Source organism: Bufo gargarizans, chromosome 8, assembly GCF_014858855.1.
Source record: "Bufo gargarizans isolate SCDJY-AF-19 chromosome 8, ASM1485885v1, whole genome shotgun sequence".
Taxonomy (NCBI): Eukaryota; Metazoa; Chordata; class Amphibia; order Anura; family Bufonidae; genus Bufo; species Bufo gargarizans.
The window spans coordinates 113934662-113959019 of NC_058087.1; the positions used below are offsets into that span (position 1 = coordinate 113934662).

The window sequence follows — 24358 nt, forward strand, 5'->3', positions numbered from 1 at the left end:
CAGACCCCTGCCGATTGGATGCTAAAGATCTATCCAGATCAACAGTTAAAAAGAACTGCAGAACCCCTTTAAAGAGTTACAACACATTAGAAATGATGACTCAAGAAATGCCATATACTACCTTGAATAATTACAGTGCAAAATTTTACAGTTTCAACCCTAGGCACACATGCAGTAGATATTGTCTACAGCCAGAAATCTACTTCTTTTTGCATGCGGATTTTGCTACAGATTTCAAGAATTACAAAGCAAAGAATGAAATCCAATGTAAATGTGAAACAAATCTGTAGCAGAATATAGGGTTTCACAATTTACCTCATGCTCTGAAATCTGAGGTTTTCCCCCATGCCAAGAGGGAATTTATAAACCTCATTTGTATGCATAAGGCCTCATGCACACGACCCTCAGTTTTCTGCGGTCCGCAAAAAAAAAGAAGCCTTCCGCAATTTGCGGAACGGGCGGCCTATTGTAGACATGCCTATTCTTGTCTGCAAAACGGACAATAGGACATGCTATATTTTTTGGCGGGGCCTCGGAACGGAGCAACAGATGCGGACAGCACACGGAGTGCTGTCAGCATCTTTTGCGACCCCATTGAAGTGAATTGGTCCGCACCTGAGCCGCAAAAATTGTGGCTCTGATGCGGCCCCAAAAAACGGTCGTGTGCATGTGGTCTTATACTGTATAAATCCACTACATCTGCACATAGCCCAAGCTGTGTTTTATGTATATGGATTTACACAGATTACAACTACTATATATTAAAGGGGTTCTCCGGGCTTTTAATATTGATGCCTCAGGATAGGTCATCAATATTAAAAGCCGGGGGAACCCCTTTAATTCATCAGCACTTCGCTCCAATTTCCCCCTAGTGGTGTCTGCACCTGAAAACATTATATAATAGAAAGTATGTCAATATACCAGGATCAAAGAAGTTTTTCACCTCTAAAGGGTTTGGCGATCAGAAGATAACACTACATTTCATATTGCCTGAGCCAAGAATACCAGTTGATAATCTACAGAATATTGGATTTTTATAACTCAGTCAAAAATTTGAAGCTAATAAAGAGAAAAAATGTAGTTCCATCAATATTTAGCACCGGCATATTGAGCATATCTAATGCATGAACAAAATAGCAAATTATAATCAACAACGAACGGTATTATTTGTGCCTGCATTTAATATTTTTAAAAGCTTGGCACCAGTGTTTAGAAGACTAGGTGTTAATATTTTTAAGTGATATTATTCTGACAAGTTGCACTATACCTGTATATTTGCACTAGTTGCACTATACCTGTATATTTAACCAGAACTGCCTCACCTGTGTGTGAGGTATTTATTTTTTAAACATATTTTCTAATTTGTACTTGTGTTGCACATTATAAAGTTAAGAGAATAGCTCTAGTTCCTGCAAAGCTTGACACAAACATTGGATCTTTGCTTGCTTTTTTTTAGCAATACTGAGTGTTATTTTGAGGTCTGTTTCTTCTGATAAACTGCATATGACAAATCTTCAAGAGTATGTCAGTGCTTTACAAACTAAAGTGTTTCTAATTATGTTGACCATATAACACTAAATGTAAGAGCACTGGGGTCTCTTTAAACAGTGTTTTACTTTATGGAATAAACTGTTGCAAAACAGAAGTTAATGGAAGAAATTATAATCGGATTTATATAAAATAAAATACACAGCATCCGGTTCATAAATTTTATTTGACAGATTAATTTTGGTAAATAAAATACATCTGCAAACAAGAGCTCACCTTTCAACAACCAAAGCGTTATGCATATGCAATGTCCTGCTGAGAAAGACATAGGCACAAGAAACACAGGATGTGTATTGCAAGACCAGAGAAAAACTACAGATTTAGGCCACAGGTTTACAGGTGCTTAATACTCCCATAATGTAGAGGAATCAATGGACTCTGCATTGGCTTTAAGAACACCAGCATGGTCTCCCTTCAGATAGAGGCCATTCACCTTGATTGCAATCTTGTTCTGGTCAAAGAACTCAAAAAAGAAATCTACCCGAGATGGGCTACTGCTAGTAACAGAAGTATCATTTCCCACGGTCCAGTATTTTTGTGTGGAATCTAAGGACAAAAGAAAAAAAACACGTGAACAAAAAACACACATGAGAATAAATAAATAAGCCTCCCATGAAGTAGAAACAACATTTTGCAGGTTGGTGCTTCAGAAGCATAGGTAAACAGACTAAGGCCAGTTTCACATCTGCTTAAAGCAGATGTGAAACAGGCCTATGTCTTCAGCGCTCATGCACACAACAGTATCTGTATTTTGGTCCACCAACCAAGAATTTGGGTGAGATTTGTCCAGGCTAGATTCGCATCTGATCCATCAGAGAACAGCCTGCTGGAATTTATAGGATCTGGCCTAGCTGGATACTGTTGTTCACCACTTGACCCCACTTACCAGAAGGCGTCCAGATTCCATTATAGTATTAACCGGCACTCATGTGGGAAACTGGCCTTATTTCTGCATGATACCTACCATTATAGTCAATGGTTAAACAGAGTTGTGAACCTACTCTTAACTGAAAATATATATAAGTGATATTGGTAGTATATTTACAAAATGGCTCTAATATTAAGAAAAAAAATTGTCCCTCTAATCTAAATTACAGTTGGTTATCCTGTAAAGCATCTTTTACAACCAAATGTTTCTGATAACTGATCAGCGCAGATGAGGTCTGCATTTACATACAGCAATCACCTCCATGTATGAGGATAAGCAATCACTACAGTAATTGCAACCTCAGATCAAATAATTGTTTCTGGGCAACAGGTAGATCTTCATATAGCATCATCTGCTGCTCAGAAATGATGATTTTTAGATGCTGGCTGAAAGACACGAACACTCAAATTTGTGTTTCTTTCTACAATCACCCGATGAACAAACATTCGTTCACAATAACTGTTCAGTGTAAAAGGTGCTGTCAAAAACGTATTCCTCCCGATAATTGGCCCGATGTAAAAAGGACCTTTAGTCAATGTTACCCTTTAACCACTTCAGCCCCGCTAGGTGAAACCCCCTTCATGACCAGAGCACTTTTTACACTTCGGCACTACACTCCTTTCACCGTTTATCGCTCGGTCATGCAACTTACCACCCAAATGAATTTTACCTCCTTTTCTTCTCACTAATGGAGCTTTCATTTGGTGGTATTTTATTGCTGCTGACATTTTAACTTTTTTTGTTATTAATCAAAATGTAACGATTTTTTTGCAAAAAAATGACATTTTTCACTTTCAGCTGTAAAATTTTGCAAAAAAAAAATGACATCCATATATACATTTTTCGCCAAATTTATTGTTCTACATGTCTTTGATAAAAAAAAAATGTTTGGGCAAAAAAAAAAAAATGGTTTGGGTAAAAGTTATAGCATTTACAAACTATGGTACAAAAATGTGAATTTCCGCTTTTTGAAACAGCTCTGACTTTCTGAGCACCTGTCATGTTTCCTGAGGTTCTACAATGCCCAAACAGTAGAAAACCCCCACAAATGACCCCATTTCCTCACGCCCCTCACGGAATACCTTGGGGTGTCTTCTTTCCAAAATGGGGTCACTTGTGGGGTAGTTATACTGCCCTGGCAATTTAGGGGCCCAAATGTGTGAGAAGAACTTTGCAATCAAAATGTGTAAAAAATGACCGGTGAAATCCAAAAGGTGCACTTTGGAATATGTGCCCCTTTGCCCACCTTGGCAGCAAAAAAGTGTGACACATCTGGTATCGCCGTACTCAGGAGAAGTTGGGGAATGTGTTTTGGGGTGTCATTTTACATATACCCATGCTGGGTGAGAAAAATATCTTGGTCAAATGCCAACTTTGTATAAAAAAAATGGGAAAAGTTGTCTTTTGCCAAGATATTTTTCTCACCCAGCATGGGTATATGTAAAATGACACCCCAAAACACATTGCCCAACTTCTCCTGAGTACGGCGATACCAGATGTGTCACACTTTTTTGCTGCCAAGGTGGGCAAAGGGGCACATATTCCAAAGTGCACCTTTCGGATTTTGCAGGCCATTTTTTTACACATTTTGATTGCAAGGTACTTCTCACACATTTGGGCCCCTAAATTGCCAGGGCAGTATAACTACCCCACAAGTGACCCCATTTTGGAAAGAAGACACCCCAAGGTATTCCGTGAGGGGCATGGCGAGTTCCTAGAATTTTTTATTTTTTGTCACAAGTTAGCGGAAAATGATGATTTTTTTTCTTCTCTTTTTTCCTTACAAAGTCTCATATTCCACTAACTTGCGACAAAAAATAAAAAATTCTAGGAACTCGCCATGCCCCTCACGGAATACCTTGGGGTGTCTTCTTTCCAAAATGGGGTCACTTGTGGCGTAGTTATACTGCCCTGGCAATTTAGGGGCCCAAATGTGTAAGAAGTACCTTGCAATCAAAATATGTAAAAAATGGCCTGCGAAATCCGAAAGGTGCACTTTGGAATATGTGCCCCTTTGCCCACCTTGGCTGCAAAAAAGTGTCACACATGTGGTATCGCCGTACTCAGGAGAAGTTGGGCAATGTGTTTTGGGGTGTTATTTTACATATACCCATGCTGGGTGAGAGAAATATCTTGGCAAAAGACAACTTTTCCAATTTTTTTATACAAAGTTGGCATTTGACCAAGATATTTTTCTCACCCAGCATGGGTACATGAAAAATGACACCCCAAAACACATTCCCCAACTTCTCCTGAGTACGGCGATACCACATGTGTGACACTTTTTTGCAGCCTAGATGCGCAAAGGGGCCCAAATTCCTTTTAGGAGGGCATTTTTAGACATTTGGATCCCAGACTTCTTCTCACGCTTTCGGGCCCCTAAAAAGCCAGGGCAGTATAAATACCCCATATGTGACCCCACTTTGGAAAGAAGACACCCCAAGGTATTCAATGAGAGGCATGGCGAGTTCCTATAATTTTTTTTTTTTGCATAAGTTAGCGGATATTGATTTTTTTTTGTTTTTTTCTCACAAAGTCTCACTTTCCGCTAACTTAGGACAAAAATGTCAATCTTTCATGGACTCAATATGCCCCTCATGGAATACCTTGGGGTGTCTTCTTTCCGAAATGGGGTCACATGTGGGGTATTTATACTGCCCTGGCTTTTTAGGGGCCCTAAAGCGCGAGAAGAAGTCTGGAATATAAATGTCTAAAAATGTTTACGCATTTGGATTCCGTGAGGGGTACGGTGCGTCCATGTGAGATTTTATTTTTTGACACAAGTTAGTGGAATATGAGACTTAGTAAGAAAAAACAAAAAACAAACAAAAAATTTCCGCTAATTTGTGCCAAAAAAAAAGTCTGAATGCAGCCTTACCAGGGGGGGTGATCAATGACAGGGGGGTGATCAATGACAGAGGGGTGATCACCCCTGTAAGGCTCCATTCAGACATCCGCATGATTTTTTACGGATCCATGGATCGGATCCACAAAACACATGCGGACGTCTGAATGGAGCCTTACAGGGGGGTTATCAATGACAGGGGGTGATCAGGGTAATCAGGGTGATCACCCCCCTGTCACTGATCACCCCCCCTGTAAGGCTCCATTCAGACATCCGCATGATTTTTTTCGGATCCATGGATACATGGATCGGATCCACAAAACGCATGCGGACGTCTGAATGGAGCCTTACAGGGGGGGTTATCAATGACAGGGGGGTGATCAGGGAGTGTATATGGGTGATCACCCGCCTGTCATTGATCACCCCCTGTAAGGCTCCATTCAGACGTCCGCATGTGTTTTGTGGATCCGATCCATGTATCCGTAAAAATCATGCGGACGTCTGAATGAAGCCTTACAGGGGAGTGATCAATGACAGGGGGGTGATCAATGACAGGGGGTGATCAGGGAGTGTATATGGGTGATCACCCGCCTGTCATTGATCACCCCCCTGTAAGGCTCCATTCAGACGTCCGTATGCTTTTTGCGGATCCGATCCATGTATCCGTGGATCCGTAAAAATCATACGGACGTCTGACAGGGGGGTGATCAGAGAGTTTATATGGGGTGATCATGGGTGATCAGGGATTTATAAGGGGTTAATAAGTGACGGGGGGGGGGGGGGGTGTAGTGTAGTGTAGTGTAGTATGCGACTGTACTGACCTACCCGAGTCCTCTGGTGGTCGATCCTAACAAAAGGGACCACCAGAGGACCAGGTAGGAGGTATATTAGACGCTGTTATGAAAACAGCGTCTAATATACCTGTTAGGGGTTAAAAAATTCGGATCTCCAGCCTGCCAGCGAGCGATCGCCGCTGGCAGGCTGGAGATCCACTCGCTTACCTTCCGTTCCTGTGAGCGTGCGCGCGCCTGTGTGCGCGCGTTCACAGGAAATCTCACGTCTCGCGAGATGACGCATATATGCGTGACTGTGCGCAGGGCTGCCACCTCCGGAACGCGAATCTGCGTTAGGCGGTCCGGAGGTGGTTAAAATGCTCTGAAACAAGATGCACTGTCCTAATGAGTCTAGATTTCTGCAATGAGAATTAGTACTTTTCAAAAGGCATTTTTTAAATAAGTTATCTGAATTCAGAAAATATTACTCTCGTCAAAAATATAGGATACAAGCACTTCACATTTTATCAATACTAACCTTTAAGGTTGTATGCCCCATCATTAAATTCCAGTTGAAAAACATCATAAATTGATCGGTTACAATCTAGGGTACCAGTCATTTTACGACACCCAATGAATCCATGTTCTCCTCGAAGGACAATTAGAGGACGGTTAATGAGTTTCATCAAGAATTGTTCCGATTCTGCTGCATACAAAAAAATAAAAAAAATAAAATAATAATATACAGTCAGGTCCATAAATATTGGGACATCCACATAATTCTAACATTTTTGGCTCTATACACCACCACAATGTATTTGAAATGAAAGAAACAAGATGTGCTTTAACTGCAGACTGTCAGCTTTAATTTGAGGGTATTTACATCCAAATCAGGTTAATTTGCATATGTATCAAATGTTTTTTTTTTTTTACACAATAAAAGCACACAGAGCTAGGTATTGCGGATGTGCTAGCGGCTATCTAGCAACCCATGTCCTCAGCTCTATACACAAAATCCCGGCGACAGGTTCCCTTTAACTCCTTAAGGATCAGGCTCATTTTCACCTTAACCTCCTCAGGACCGCCAAACGCAGGATTGCGTCCTGGCGGCGGCCCTGTTATTCCGGGTGGACACGCCGGTGCGTCATCTCGCGAGACGCGAGATTTCGGGCAAAGCCGGCCCACACATCGCGGACTGGCAAAAGTTAGAGTTGTATTTCGTCACCAGCCTGCCAGCCAATGATCATGGCTGGCAGGCTGGCGATTTTCAAAAAAAAAAATCAAATCAGAAGCCAGTTAACACTTTAGATTTATAAATATAAGGTGTTAAATGGCTTCTCTGCTCCTCTGCTGGTCCTTTTCGTTAGTTGGTCTCAGCAGAGGAGCAGGCATCACAGTGAGTAGCCACCAAACACTACACTCAGCCCCAGATCACCCCCCAGCACCCCAATTAACCCCTTGATTGCCCCTGTCAATCACCTAGTGAAAAAGGGAAAAAAGTGATCAGTGTAAACTGTCACTTTTTTTTCACTGGTATTGACTGATAGTTTTAGGATAGTTTAGGCCCCTTGGTTAGGTAGTTAGCGATCATTTAGCGCCCAGCCCACAGCACTCACTTTGCTAATCAGCATTTGTACTTTTATAGTATCTGTAAGTGATCATAACTGATCACAGTCAGATCTATAATAGTATTAGTCTCACCTTAGCTCACCCTCCACCCAAAACGCAGTGTTTGCCCGATCAGTTCTGATCGGTTGCCCACACGTGCGTTCAGCCACGCCCGCCCCGCTGCAGTGACAATAAAAATTTATTTATTTTTGATCACTGCAGAATCACTTTACAAGCGCTGCGGCGATATAAAAATAAATAAATCAGTTTTGATTTTTTTTTTATCAATCGTAGCGGCCTCCGGTATTTCGCTAGCCTTCCATTTGTAAGACAGGCTTGCTTTTTTTCTTGGGTAGTCTCAGGGAATACCCCCTAAATTTAGTTGACCAAATGGCAAACAAGGGGTATTCTTCTGAAGAGGCCTACAGCCTTCTGACCAAGTCGGATGAGGAATGGGAACCCTCATCTGACAAATCTAGCGGGTCAGAATATGAACCTGTAGAAAGCAGTGGCAGTCTGACCCAAAGTTCGGACGAGGAGGTTGAGGTCCCTGATAGCACCAGGTGTACCCGGCCCTGTGTTGCTAGACCACAGGTTGCGCAGGATCCGCTTCAAGGGAAGCAGAGTGGGGCTGGCGCTGTCGGATTACGTAGTGAGGCATACACCAGCAGCGCAGCCCATCCTGGACCTAGTACCAGCACTGCCGTACAACATGGTGAAGTGGCGCGCACCAGAAGGGCAGTTGAAGCTGGTACGGTGACACGTGCAATAGTTACCCCGTCGCAGCCACTGCACAGACAGGCCTGTAGACCCCCCTAGAGTCCCTGAGGTGCTGGCAAACCCTGATTGGCAGTCCCCAACTTCAGCCGCACCATTAGTTCCCCCTTTCACCGCCCCCAGTCTGGAGTTCGGGTTGAGACAGCTCAGATCGGTTCGGCCATGGGATTTTTTGAGCTGTTCTTGACTGCATAGCTCTTGGACTTAGTTGTGGCAGAAACAAACAGATATGCCAGTGAATTTATAGCCACCAACCCGGGAAGCTATTATGCCCAGTCTTTCCGGTGGAAACCTGTCCAAGTTACCAAATGTAAAAATTTTCGGGGCCTTCTCAACATGGGCCTAACCAAAAAGCATGAATTGCAGACATATTAGTCCACGAACCCAATTCATCACATGCCCATGTTCTCTGCTGCCATTTCCAGGACACAATTTGAGACCATCCTGCGTTTCCTGCACTTTACTGATAACAGCACCTTCCGTCCCAGAGGCCACCCAGCTTTTGACCGGCTCCACAAAATTCGGCCCCTCATAGACGACTTCAACTAGAAAATTTGCAGATTTGTATACCCCTGAGCAAAACATCTGCGTAGACGAGTCCCTTATACATTTTACCGGGCACCTTGGCTTCAAAACAATACATCCCAAGCAAGCGCGCCAGGTATGGGGTCAAATTGTATAAGCTCTGTGAAAGGGCCACAGGCTATACCCACAAATTTTGGATCTATGAGGGTAAAGAACAGACCCTGGAGCCGGTCGGTTGCCCTGACTACCTGGGGAGCAGTGGGAAGACAGTCTGGGACTTGATGTCGCCCTTATTCGGCAAGGGGTACCATCTTTCTGTGGACAATTTCTACACAAGTGTGGCCCTCTTCAGGCATTTGTTCCTAGAACAGATTGGCTGCTGTGGCACGTTGGAACCTAGTCGCAGGGGCTTCCCCCAACGGCTCGTTACCACCCGTCTTGCAAGGGGGGAGAGGGCTGCCTTGTGTAATGAAGAACTGCTTGCGGTGAAATTGAGAGACAAGCGTGACGTTTACATGCTCTCCTTCATTCACACAGACACTACAATCCAAATTGAACGAGCAACCAGTGTCATTGAAAAGCCCCTCTGTGTCCACGACTATAATTCGTTCATGGGAGGGGTGGACTTCAATGACCAGATGTCGGCTCCTTATCTCCTTTCCCGCAGGACCAGATGCTGGTATAAGAAGGTGTCTGTATATTTTTTTTTTATTAAACTCGTTTTATTGGATATAAAGGTGCAATATCAAAGTACATGACATTTTGGCATGTCAATAAATCCACTAAAAAAAAAAAAAAATCAACATACAGATTGACTTAAAACAATCATAAAAAAAAAAAAAACACATTTTAAAACATTTTGTGGTACATTATTCTTGATGCAATTACAATTTCCTCTGGACGCAGCAGGGCTTCTGACAGTATACCAATACAATTCCTAAACAGTTTCACGCATGCCAGATCATGGATTTTATCCCAGGTGGCTATTGACTACAGATATTCTACATTTCCCATCAAAGTCTGCACATAAATATGAAATCTCATCGAGAATTTAGCGTATTGGTGGACGCACACCACTCCCCCCACACTTTCTCAAATTTCTGAGGGCATCCCCTGTGAATGTAGACTACTTTTTCTAGAGGAATAATCTGATTTACTACCCGTTTCCAGTGGTCAACATTAGTCATGCTATCAGCCATCCACCTAAGGGCTATAGCCTTCCTAGCCAGAAATAAAGTTTCTTCCAAAAATATCCTATGATGGTGAGACCACTGTTCCTCATCTATAATTCCCAACAAGCACATCTTGGGACAAAGGGGAACATTTCCTGGCACTAAACCTGACAATAATTTTGTATGAGTCTACAATCCCACATCATGTGCCAGAAGTTGGCACCGGCCAGATGACATCTAAGGCAGTTGTCGTTCTCAGTCCTACCCATTTTAAACAGCCTACTAGGAGTGAGATAGCTTCTATGAAGTATATGTAGTTAAACCATCTTATTATTGACCGAGGGAGACACTCTTGTAGGAGCTGCTAACGCCTCGGTCCATTCTGTCTCAGAAAGAGATGGAATGCAAATCCTCCACTTATCTTCTACGGTCAGAGGGGACATGTTCATTTTCGTGGTTATGAGGTGTGTGTAGATAGCCGATATGAGACCTATAGGGCCTTGTGTGGAGAGCACTCCAATCAATGGGTAGTTAGAAATATTTCTAGAACCTCTACCAAACTGTGCAGAGAGGGCATGTCTAATCTGTAAATACCTGAAGAACATGTGTCTTTGAGTACCAGATTTTTCCTGGATCTGAGAAAAGGATCTCAAGGATCCTCCCTCATATAGGTCACCCAGGGTCAGAATTCCATCCTCCTTCCACATCGCAGCGCCATCATGCCTACTTAAATGCTGAAACATAGGGTTTTCCCACAAGGGCACTACGTCCGGGATATCGTTCTAAGATTTTAGCTTGGCTGCGTCCCAAACCTGATGGGCTAACCTATGTAATAGAAGGGCTTTTCCGTGGAACAGACTAATATCTTCCAAAACTGGCCATAGGGAATGTAACTGGAGGAAATCCTGTAGATAGAACTCCGCATTGGGGAGAGGCTGTGAGGACACCCAAGAAACGAGGTAACGCAGCTGCCCTGCTAGGAAGTACAGAATCAGGTCTGGAAGTGCTGCCCCTCCCTGCAATTTAGGCCTCTGCAAAGTACGGATCGCCAATTTTCTTCTAGCCGCTCCCCAGATGAAGGCGGACATCATAGAGTAAAGGTGATCAAAGAACCTCCTCGGGACGGTCGTGCTTGCATGTTCCAACACATATAAAGCTTTGGGGAGAAGGACCATCATTATGAGGTTCAGGCGCCCCCATCAGTGAAATAGGGAGAGATTGCCATGCTGCAAATTTCTTAGTGAATAAAGAGATTACGGGCTCTGTGTTCAAAGTATATGCTGGGGGGGGGGGGGGGGGGGATCTCTAGTTATTATAATACCTAGGTATTTAAACCGATCCACCACTGGAAGATTGCAATATATCGTAGACCATCGCTCATGCTTAAGAGGCATCAGAGCCGACTTGGACCAATTAATATGCAATCCAGAGAAACGGCCAAAAGTTTCAATCAACTCAAATCGCTCTAGGTAATGACTGTTCCACCCTATCCATAAAAAGGATCAGATCGTCAGCGTACAGCCCAACTCTGTCCTCTCTACCCCCTAAGGAGATACCACTATAGACCCCATCCTATCTCAGTCTAAGTGTTAAATGCTCTATTGCGACTGCAAACAGGAGGGGAGACAGAGGACATCCTTGCCTTGTCCCTCTACCTAGTTCAAAGTGACCTGAGTGTGAGCCATTCACCAGTACATTCACTTTAGGCTGCTTATATAACATTTGTACCCATTGGGCAAATACCGGGCCAAAACCAAAACATTTTAGTGCCTCCAGTAAATACGGCCATTCCACCGAGTCAAAGGCTTTGGCTGTATCCAGAGAAGCGGAAACCCATGGTTTATCTAAGGCTTTACCAATTTGCGTGATAACTTGCACCCTCCTAATGTTATTGGATGTGGATTTCCCAGGTATGAATCCGGATTGATCCAGGTGTACAATAGATGCAACGACCCTATTGAATCTATTGGCAATTATTTTCGTGAGAACCTTATAATCTAGGTTTAGCAAGGATATATATACAGTCATGTGAAAAAATTAGGACACCCTTTGAAAGCATGTGTTTTTTTGTAACATTTTTAATAAAAGGTTATTTCATCTCCGTTTCAACAATACAGAGAGATTAAAGTAATCCAACTAAACAAAGAAAACTGAAGAAAAGTCTTTTCAAGATCTTCTGTAAATGTCATTCTACAAAAATGCCTATTCTAACTGAGGAAAAAGATAGGACACCCTCACATGTATTCCCTCTTAAATTGGCTCAGATCTCACACAGGTATATCACACCAGGTGCACATAATTAGTAGATCGTTACTCTGCATGTTGAATGAGGCTTGCCCTATTTAAACCTCAGACATTTAGTTTGGTGTGCTCCTGACTGTTGAAGTGAGAGTGAGCACCATGGTGAGAGCAAAAGAGCTGTCAGAGGACTTCAGAAAAAAGATTGTAGCAGCCTATGAGTCTGGGAAGGGATTTAAAAAGATCTCAAAAGATTTTGAAATCAGCCATTCCACTGTCCGGAAGATAGTCTACAAGTGGAGGGCTTTCAAAACAACTGCCAACATGCCCAGGACTGGTCGCCCCAGCAAGTTCACCCCAAGAGCAGACCGCAAGATGCTAAAAGAGGTCTCCAAAAACCCTAAAGTGTCATCTCGAGAACTACAGCAGGCTCTGGCTACTGTTGATGTAGAAGTACATGCCTCTACAATCAGAAAGAGACTGTACAAGTGTAACTTGCATGGGAGGTGTGCAAGGAGGAAACCTTTGCTTTCCAAGAGAAACATCGAGGCCAGACTGACATTTGCCAGAGATAAAGTTGACAAAGACCAGGACTTCTGGAATAATGTTCTTTGGACAGATGAGTCCAAAATTGAATTATTTGGACACAACAGCAGAGGACATGTTTGGCGTAAACCAAACACAGCATTCCAAGAAAAGAACCTCATACCAACTGTGAAGCATGGAGGTGGAAGTGTCATGGTTTGGGGCTGCTTTGCTGCAGCAGGACCTGGTCAGCTCACCATCATAGAATCCACGATGAATTCTACTGTGTATCAGAAGGTGCTTGAAGAACATGTGAGACCATCAGTTAGAAAATTAAAGCTGAAGCGGAACTGGACCATGCAACATGACAATGACCCAAAACATACTAGTAAATCAACCAAAGATTGGCTGAAAAAGAAGAAATGGAGAGTCCTGGAATGGCCAAGTCAAAGTCCAGATTTGAATCCCATTGAGATGCTGTGGGGTGACTTGAAAAGGGCTGTACGTGCAAGAAACCCCTCAAACATCTCACAGCTGAAAAAGTTCTGCATTGAGGAGTGGGGTAAAATTTCCTCAGACCGATGTCGAAGACTGGTAGATGGCTACAAGAACCGTCTCACTGCAGTTATTTCAGCCAAAGGAGGTAACACTCGCTATTAGGGGCAAGGGTGTCCTATCTTTTTCCTCAGTTAGAATAGGCATTTTTGTAGAATGACATTTACAGAAGATCTTGAAAAGACTTTTCTTCAGTTTTCTTTGTTTAGTCGGATTACTTTAATCTCTCTGTATTGTTGAAACGGAGATGAAATAACCTTTTATTAAAAATGTTACAAAAAACCACATGCTTTCAAAGGGTGTCCAAATTTTTTCACATGACTGTAGATCTGTACGAACCACATTCCAAAGGGTCTTTATCTGGTTTCAAGATGACCACTATGGTGGCATCATAAAATGAGTCTGGGAGTTTCTGTTGAGTCTTAGCCATCTGCAGCATGTTTTTCATTCTGGGGGCCAAAATGTCACTATATCTATTGTACACCTCAATTGGGATGCCATCCGGGCCGGGTGCCTTACCAGTCGTCAGACCTCGCATGGCGTCTTGCATTTCTTCTAGAGTAAAATCCCCCTCTAGCATTTCTCCATCCTCAGCACACAGTTGGGGATGGGTCACCTCCTGTAAGTATACTGCAAGCTCCTTGGGGTGAGTAATGTATCACTGAACTATACAATTCTTGATAGAATTCCTGGAATCTAGCAATAATGTCTGGCGACTTTTCTTTTATCTCTCCATCCGATCCTTTGATGCGAAGGACTGGCGGGACTGAGGAATTATTTCGGGCAATATGGGCCAGTAGCTTACCTGCCTGACCCCCCTGCTCAAAAGACTGTTTAAGAAAAAAAAGTTTTCGGTCGCTCTTTTCCTGCAGGTGTTGCATGTATTGTCGCCCCTTAAGGAGCCAGTCTAGCCTGTTAACCTTAGAAGGGTTTCTAGTAAAAGCAGTCTCGGCTACCTTGCAAGTCTCTTGAAGCTCTACTTCCCTACGGTGATACTCTCTTTTAATAAATGCTATGGATGATTTAATGCACCCCCTTAGGTAAGCTTTTAACGTTTTCCAAATCAGTAGCTCGTCTGTGATGTCTCCCTGCACTTCAAAAAACATATGGAGTTGATCCGGGATTCGATCCTATTAGGGTTAACCAAAGGGGATGTATACGCATCTTGTTCCCTCTCTCCCAGCCATCAGACAGTAAGAACTTTGCTAACAGCGGAGCATGGTCAGAGGGCCCCTGCGGGCAGTACTCAATACTCTCCAGTTCAGTAAGGGTCAGTACGTTACCCATGATGTAATCTATCCTGGATAAGGCACCTCTAGAAGGGGTGAAGCAAGAGTACTGCACCGCTAGGGGATGTCTCGCCCGCCATAAGTCGAGCCATCCCATCTCAGTGGCCACTTTCAGAAGTGCTGAAGTTGAGCTAGTTGTCACCTCATCTCTTGCTGGGCCCCGAAATCTATCTAATTCCGAGTTCATTAGCATATTAAAGTCCCCCATACATAATAATCTGACCTTCGGATACTGTACTACAAAGCTCACCACGGCCTGTAGGACAGATGTGCTGGCCGGCGGAGGATTATATACATTAATGATGACATATGGAGTACAGTTGACATATGCATACACAAATATGTATCGTCCATCCGGATCCACAACAGACCTCTGCAGTTCCCATCTCAGGCTACTATGTATTAGAACCGCTATCCCTCTTGAGTACGAGTTCCCATATGCATTGGCACTCCACTGTACCCATGGCTTCTTTATCCTGTTACCCGATTCTAATGTCAAGTGGGTCTCTTGCAACCCCAGGATATGTGGCGCAAGTCGACGCACATGCAACAACACCGCTATTCTCTTCCTAGGCTCGCCCAAACCGCTTACATTCCACGATATGACTGTTAGAGCCGCCATGCTATCCTAAATTCCATGAGTGGCATAAATGTCCCCTTGAATAGGTTCTCGGATCTCTCTTCGCTGCCACCCACCCTACATAACTGCGTCATATTGTCCCAGGAAATGTGTAAGTACCACCATAACAAACATATGAAAAGAAAAAAAAAATATTGAGTACCATTATCCACTGTTCCCATTACTTTAGAGAGTGCCCCACTGTTATTTATATATTTATTGATACTTTTAACCACCTCAGCCCCCCTAGCTTAAACACCCTTAAAGGGAACCTGTCACCGGGATTTTGGGTATAGAGCTGAGGACATTGGTTGCTAGATGGCCACTATAGCACATCCGGAATACCCAGTCCCCATAGCTCTGTGTGCTTTTATTTAGTAAAAAAAAAACGATTTGATACATATGCAAATTAACCTGAGATGAGTCCTATCCCTGACTAATCTCACCATACAGGACTCATCTCAGGTTAATTTGCATATGTATCAAATCGTTTTTTTTTACTAAATAAAAGCACAGAGCTATGGGGACTGGGTATTCCGGATGTGCTAGTGGCCATCTAGCAACCCATGTAATGGGAGCTATGGGTATTGCGGATGTACTAGCGGCCATCTAGCAACCCATGTCCTCAGCTCTATACACAAAATCCCGGTGACAGGTTCCCTTTAATGACCAGACCACTTTTTACAATTCTGCACTACACTACTTTCACCGTTTATTGCTCGGTCATGCAACTTACCACCCAAATGAATTTTACCTCCTTTTCTTCTCACTAATAGAGCTTTCATTTGGTGGTATTTCATTGCTGCTGACATTTAAACTTTTTTGTTATTAATCGAAATTTAACAACATTTTAGCAAAAAAACAAACAAAAAAAAAACAAAAAAAAAAAACATTTTTCACTTTGTTGTAATTTTCATTTTTTTTAAACAACATCTATATATACATTTTTCTCTAAATTTATTGTTCTACATGTCTGATAAAAAATAAAATAAAATGATTTGGGTAAACGTTATAGCGTTTACAAACTATGGTACAAAAATGTGAATTTCCGCTTTTTGAAGCAGCTCTGACTTTCTGAGCACCTGTTATGTTTCCTGAGGTTCTACAATGCCCAGATAGTAGAAAAACCCCACAAATGACCCCATTTCGGAAAGTAGACACCCTAAGGTATTCGCTGATGGGCATAGTGAGTTCATAGAACTTTTTTTTTGTCACAAGTTAGTGGAAAATTATGATTTTTTTTTTATTTTTTCCTTACAAAGTCTCATATACCACTAACTTGTGACAAAAAAAATTAAAACATCCATGAACTCACTATGCTCATCATGAAATACCTTGGGGTGTCTTCTTTCCAAAATGGGGTCACTTGTGGGGTAGTTATACTGCCCTGGCATTTTAGGGGCCCAAATGCGTGCAAAGTAGTTTGAAATCAAAATCTGTAAAAAATAAATAAATAAATGGCCTGTGAAATCCGAAAGGTGCTCTTTGGAATGTGGGCCCCTTTGACCACCTAGACTGCAAAAAAGTGTCACACACGTGGTATCGCCGTACTCAGGAGAAGTTGGGGAATGTGTTTTGGGGTGTTCATTTTACATATACCCATGCTGGGTGAGATAAATATCTCGGCAAAAGACAACTTTTCTCATTTTTTTTTATACAAAGTTGGCATTTGACCAAGATATTTCTCTCACCCAGCATGGGAATATGTAAAATGACACCCCAAAACACATTGCCCAACTTCTCCCGAGTACGGCGATACCACATGTGTGACACTTTTTTGCAGCCTATATGCGCAAAGGGGCCCACATTCCTTTTAGGAGGGCATTTTTAAACATTTGGATCCCAGACTTCTTCACACGCTTTAGGGCCCCTAAAATGCCAGGGCAGTATAAATACCCCACATGTGACCCCATTTTGGAAAGAAGACACCCATCAATGAGGGGCATGGCGAGTTCATAGAAAAAAAATTTTTGCCACAAGTTAGAGGAAATTTTTTTTTTTTTTGTTTTTTTCCCTCACAAAGTCTCCCTTTCCGCTGACTTGGGACAACAATTTTTCATGGACTCAATATGCCCATCAGTGAATACCTTGGGGTGTCTTTCCAAACTGGGGTCATTTGTGGGGTGTTTGTACTGCCCTGGCATTTGAGTTGAGGGTCTCCGCAATCATTACATGTATGGCCAGCATTAGGAGTTTATGCTATTCTCCTTATATTGAGCATACAGGTAATGAGATTATTTTTTTCCGTTCAGCCTCTGGACTGAAAAAAAAAAAAAAAAATGATTTCTTCATTCACATCGATCAATGTGGATGAAAACATCTCTGCCAAAAAAAAGAAAAGGAGGGGGAAAGGCGTCTGCCAGGACATAGGAGCTCCACCCAACATCCATACCCACTTAGCTGGTATGCCCTGGCAAACCCGATTGCTCCATTCACATCAATCGATGTGGATGAATAAATCATTGCCAGTTTTTTTTTTATTTTTTATATATACAAAGTGTTTGCCAAAGCATATGAACACCACCGCCCCCTCAGCTCATATGCCTTGGCAAACTTATCTTTTACTGCAGAGGAGAAATCTCGTCTTGCAGCGCCACATACACCGACTTTTGTGTAATCTGACAGCAGCGCAATGCTTCTGTCAGAATGCACATCAGTGCTGCAGCTAGTTGATCGGTTGGTCTAACTGGAAGGTAAAAAAAAAAAAAAAAAAAAAAAAAAAAAAAAAAAAAGAAAAAACCAGGCCGCAACGCAATAAATTTATTAACTTTATAATAATATTTGAACGGAACATATAAACTTTATTTAACTTTTTGAACTGAACGTTAACTTTTTTGCTTACCGGTGATTTTTTTTATTTTTTTTTTGTTTGTTTTTACCTTTATAGGACAAACCTCTCCTTCCCCATGGGACAATCTGCAAAGCGCAAATTGCCCAAAGATGTGGCGAAGTACATTATGCACTTTGTCCCAGGTGAAAGGAGAGGTTTGCAGCAGCTCTGTGTGAATGGGCCCTAATAGCCCTGTGTGCCTGTCCTGTGAGATGCAATCCCTATGCTAAGTGTACCTGTGTGTGGTACTTCCAGAAACACTCCCCTAAGCATAGGGCAGGGTGGTCAGGGCAGTCAGGAAAGAAATAGCGGGCGTCACGCCTTACTCCACTCCTGCTACAGACACAAATTTTTTTTCGGGGTGGCGTTCGGTTTGGGGTACCAGCAACGACACTGGGGAAATGACACTCGTGTAGATGACTCACTACACTGGTGTATGGGGCCACGGAACCTCCTGGATACAGTAGGTTCTCGATGATCTCTTCCTGAAATTTGAGGAAGGATCCTGTTCTCCCAGGCTTACCGTAGAGAACAAAACTATTATACAGAGCCAATTGAATTAAATATACAGACACCTTCTTATACCAGCGTCTGGTCCTGCGGGAAAGGAGATAAGGAGCCAACATCTGGTCATTGAAGTCCACCCCTCCCATGAGCGAATTATAGTCGTGGACACAGAGGGGCTTTTCAATGACACTGGTTGCTCGTTCAATTTGGATTGTCGTGTCTGCGTGAATGGAGGAGAGCATGTAAACGTCACGCTTGTCTCTCCATTTCACCGCGAGCAGTTCTTCATTACACAAGGCAGCCCTCTCCCCCCTTGCAGGACGGGTGGTAACGAGCAGCTAGGGGAAGCCCCTGCGACTAAGTCGCGCGGTGCCACAGCAGCCAATCTGTTCTAGGAACAAATGCCATACTTGTGTAGAAATTGTCCACATAAAGATGGTACCCCTTGCCAAATAACGCTGACACCAAGTCCCAGATTGTCTTCCCACTGCTCCCCAGGTAGTCAGGGCAACCGTCTGGCTCCAGGGTCTGATCTTTACCCTCAGATCCGAAATTTGTGGGTATAGCCTGTGGCCCTTTCACAGAGCTTATACAATTTGACCCCATCCCGGGCGCGCTTGCTTGGGATGTATTGTTTGAAGCCAAGGCGCCCGGTAAAATGTATAAGGGACTCGTCTACGCAGATGTTTTGCTCAGGGGTATACAAATTTGTTGTTGAAGTGGTCTATGAGGGGCTGAATTTTGTGGAGCCGGTCAAAAGCTGGGTGGCCTCTGGGACGGGAGGTGCTGTTATCACTAAAGTGCAGGAAACGCAGGATTGTCTCAAATCGTGTCCTGGACATGGCAGTAGAGAACATGGGCATGTGATGAATTGGGTTTGTGGACCAATATGACCGCAATTCATGCTTTTTGGTTAAGCCCATGTTGAGAAGGCCCAGAATTTTTTTTAATTCGGAAACTTGGATGGGTTTCCACCGGAAAGACTGGACATACCGTATTTTTCGCCCCATAAGACGCACTTTCCCCCCCCAAAAAAAATCGGGGGGAAATGCCCCTGCGTCTTATGGGGCGAATGCTGCCAATTTAACATCGCTGGATGCGATGTAGCGTGAGCGGGGGCCGGGGGAGGGACTGGGAGGAGGAGCTGGGGGCCGGGAATAGCAGCAGGGCGGTGCAATCAATGTACTATAGCCCCGCCGGTATACTAATATTAAATGTCTTATTCAATTAAAATGTATTAGATATGCCCCCTCACTCCTAAATTGCTAATCGTACCTTAAATCCTATTCCTAGGTGCTGTAATGCAGGCCGGGCGGGCGGCAGCGTAACTCCTTGATGTCACGTGCCTGCGCCGCCTACTTTATGAATGAAGCAGGCGGCGCAGGCAAGTGAGGTCAGCGAGTGACGCGCCGGCCGCCCTGCCTGCATTACAGAAGCTAGGAATAGGATGTAAGGTACGATTAGCAATTTAGGAGTGAGGGGGCATATCTAATACATTTTAATTGAATAAGACATTTAATATTAGTATACGGGGGGCGAGCTGATCCGTGGATGGCACAGTTAAGGGGGGGGGGGTCTATGGATGCCACTGTTATGGGCTGGGGGGCTGTGGATGCCACTGTTATGGGCTGGGGGGTCTCTGGATGGCACATATATAACAGTGCCATCCACAGATCCCCCCCCTGTAACAGTGTCCCAGTCATCCACAGATCCCATCCCCCCATAACAGTGTCCGTCATCCAAAGATCCCCCCCATAACAGTGTCCATCATCCACAGATCCCCCCATTACAGTGTCCGTCATCCACAGATCCCCCCCCCATAACAGTGTCAGTCATCCACAGATCCCCCCCCATAACAGTGTCCGTCATCCACAGATCCCCCCCCATAACAGTGTCCGTCATCCACAGATCCCCCCCCATAACAGTGTCCGTCATCCACAGATCCCCCCCCCCATAACAGTGTCCGTCATCCACAGATCCCCCCCATAACAGTGTCCTTCACAGATCCCCTGTAATAGTGCCACCCACAGACCACCATTAGTTCCAAACCCACCAAAAGCACACCTTTTGGTTAAAAAATAATTTTTTTCTTATTTTCCGCCCCAAAAACCCAGGTGCGTCTTATGAGAAACATCTCTTTACCACTTAGGTGAATAAACGGTGTTCTTTTTTACTTTGGAATATATATTGGGAATTTTGTGTGATTGCGATTAGGGCCCTAAAAATTGCGATAACAGTATGCGATGCAATATTTTAAGGGAATTGTGCTAGAGGTCTATTTGCTTGGATTTTCAAGGCAAAAGCACACAGAAATTACTGATAATGCTGAAATGTAGTTATGCTTAACTCAAGAACTGAAATGCACAGTTTTTCAAAATAAAACATCTTTTACTAAATTAAATAACATATTTGCATTACTGCAAAAAGTACAAAATACAAAAAACTTGCCATTTTCTTAATAGCACTGCACAGAACAGATAAATAAAATAGAATAAATAAAAGAACATTTGTTCATTAAAATAACGACTTCCCGCCAGCCCCTCCTCCCTCCCCGCACTGTAACTGATGTATTGCCGGCCGTGCTGTGCAGCATAGCGGCCGGCAATACATCCGTGTAAAAAGTCAACCATCGCTTTATAAGGCGCACTGCCAAGTTTGTCTTATAAAGCGAAAAATATGGTCTGAGTATTTCACAATCTGCTCAGTTACTGGGATTTTCACGCACAACCATTTCTAGGGTTTACAAAGAATGGTGTGAAAAGGGAAAAACATCCAGTATGCGGCAGTCCTGTGGGTGAAAATGCCTTGTTGGGGCTAGAAGTCAGAGGAAAATGGGCCGACTGATTTAAGCTGATAGAAGAGCAACGTTGACTGAAATAACCACTCGTTACAACCGAGGTATGCAGCAAAGCATTTGTGAAGCCACAACACGCACAACCTTGAGGCGGATGGGCTACAACAGCAGAAGACCCCACCGGGTACCACTCATCTCCACTACAAATAGGAAAAAGAGAGGCTACAATTTGTACGAGCCCACCAAAATTGGACTGTTGAAGACTGGAAAAATGTTCCCTGGTCTGATGAATCTCGGTTTCTGTTGAGACATTCAAATGGTAGAGTCCGAATTTGGCGTAAACAGAATGGGATACATGTATCCATCATGCCTTGTTACCACTGTGCAGGCTGGTGGTGGTGGTGTAATGGTGTGGGGGATGTTTTCTGGGCACACTTTAGTCCCCTTAGTGCCAATTGGCCATAGTTTAGATGCCACGGGCTACCTGAGCATAGTTTCTGACCATGTCCATCCCTTCATGACCACCATGTACCCATCCTCTGATGGCTACTTCCAGCAGGATAATGCACCATGTCACAAAGCTCGAATCATTTCAAATTGGTTTCTTGAACATGACAATGAGTTCACTGTACTAAAATGGCCCCCACAGTCACCAGATCTCAACCCAATAGAGCATCTTTGGGATATGGTGGAACGGGAGCTTCGTGCCCTGGATGTGCATCCCTCAAATCTCCATCAACTGCAAGATGCTATCCTATTAATATGGGCCAACATTTCTAAAGAATGCTATCAGCACCTTGTTGAATCAATGCCACGTAGAATTAAGGCAATTCTGAAGGCAAAAGGGGGTCCAACACCATATTAGTATGGTGTTCCTAATAATTCTTTAGGCGAGTATATATATTATTATATATACACACATACACACATATATACATACACACCAGATTTGATGGACAGTGGAGCAACTTCCATTAGAATCGATTCTGGTCTGAACCAAACTTTCTGAAAAATTCTGTGAACCTGAAACAAAATCTGAAAATGTTCGCTCATCTCTACTTTATCAGTACCTTTTCCAAAAATTCCAGAGCATTATTTTTATGAATGGTACATGTCCTTCCATAGTGGGAAAAGTGTTTTAAAAAATTAAATAAAAATAGTTTGAGCTTCAAACCACAGAAACTGGAAGCTAGGTTTGTGAGTGTAGCAAGGGTTTGCCAAGTACTGCAAAGTTACAGAGAAATTTTGAAATTACAGATAAGTGTTTTGGCCATAGTTCAACACAAAGATATAGGAACCAAGGTTTGATAGATTTCCCTTGTGCATCAAATTCTTAATTCTAGTAAGTTCCCCAATTACAGCAGTCAGGTGTTTAAATTCATATTTACTGTTTTTTCTTTGCCGTTCATGCCCATTTAAACATGTGTTCCATGGATAATGCTACTAACTTTTCAATGAATGCATGCCTTGAAGAGACATTTGAGGGTGAATACATTTGCACTAGATGAAAGCATGCTGCATATCTGGAAGCCCAAATTCTATATCCAAATGTGCAGCTTGAAGCTCGCAGAAGCATTGCAAACCTGGAGAGAGGCTTAGACTCCACCGTGCAGGCAATGGCTGGGGTCAATGAAATGGAGGTGGGTGGAGGGGGAAAGATCAGGACTAGGAAGCTAGTAGTTGGGTTAAAGTTACAAGAGAAGTGCCAAGGAGGTTAGTCCAGAGCTGGAATGCCCTAGTAAATATGCTAGTTCGGCTGATATTGGGGATGAAAGCCCAGGGCCAGCAAAACTGCAGCAGGGCATTTCTCCTAGCAACCAGAGGATGACTGCTGTATGAAGGAGGGGAAGAGGAGTGCAGCAAAGGTCAGGCAGATGCTGGTGGTAGGGGACTCTATTAGGGAGGCAGACAGGGTCATCTATGATCAAGATTGTGAATGCTGAACAGTATGTTGTCTTCCGGGTGCAGCATACTGCGGGTTGTATACACAGGGGCCGAGGAAGATACGGCGGTCATGGTAAATATTGGTACTAATGACAAGTCAGGGGGAGGTGGAAGGTTCTTAAAAATGATTTTAGGGAACTAGGAGAGAAGCTCAAATCAAGGACCTCCAACAGAGGAAACTTAGGGAATTAAATGAGTGGCTCAGAAGCTGGTGCTGGAGGAAGGGTTTGGGTTCATGGAGAACTGGGCTGACTTCTCTGTTGGCTACAGGCTGCACCTTAACCACTTCAACCCCCCTAGCTGAAACCCCCTTAATGACCAGGCCACTTTTTACACTTCTGCACTACACTACTTTCACCCTTTATTGCTCGGTCATGCAACTTACCACCCAAATGAATTTTACCTCCTTTTCTTCTCACTAATAGAGCTTTTATTTTGTGGTATTTCATTGCTGCTGACATTTTTTGTTATTAATCAAAAAAAAAATAAAAAAAAAAAAACCGACATCCATATATAAATTTTTCGCTAAATTTATTGTTCTACATGTCTTTGATAAATAAAAAAAAAAAGGTTTGGGTAAAAGTTAGTGTTTACAAACTATGGTACAAAAATGTGAATTTCCGCTTTTTGAAGCAGCTGACTTTCTGAGCACCTGTCATGTTTCCCGAGGTTCTAAAATGCCCAGACAGTACAAACACCCCACAAAATGACCCCATTTTGGAAAGTAGACACCCTAAGGTATTCACTGATGGGCATAGTGAGTTCATAGAACTTTTTATTTTTTGTCACAAGTTAGCGGAAAATGATATATTTTTTTTCTTCTTACAAAGTCTTATATTCCACTAACTTGTGACAAAAAAGAAAAACTTCCATGAACTCAC

General features: G+C 43.1%; 1 protein-coding gene across 2 annotated transcripts in view; it reads right to left on the minus strand.

Annotated features, from left to right (window-relative positions):
- Positions 1-502: 502 nt before the first annotated feature.
- FSCN1 (fascin actin-bundling protein 1) overlaps positions 503-24358 on the minus strand; it is an 84634-nt gene continuing 60778 nt past the window's right edge. The window contains exons 4-5 of one of the 2 annotated variants that reach the window (XM_044304134.1): positions 6633-6797; positions 503-2094 (exon numbers count right to left, since the gene is read on the minus strand). In XM_044304134.1, coding sequence (XP_044160069.1) covers positions 1892-2094; positions 6633-6797 — 368 coding nt within the window. In that variant the 3' untranslated portion in view covers positions 503-1891. Of the gene's footprint in view, positions 2095-6632; positions 6801-24358 lie in introns of both variants that reach the window. The other variant, XM_044304133.1, reaches the window with a different exon arrangement.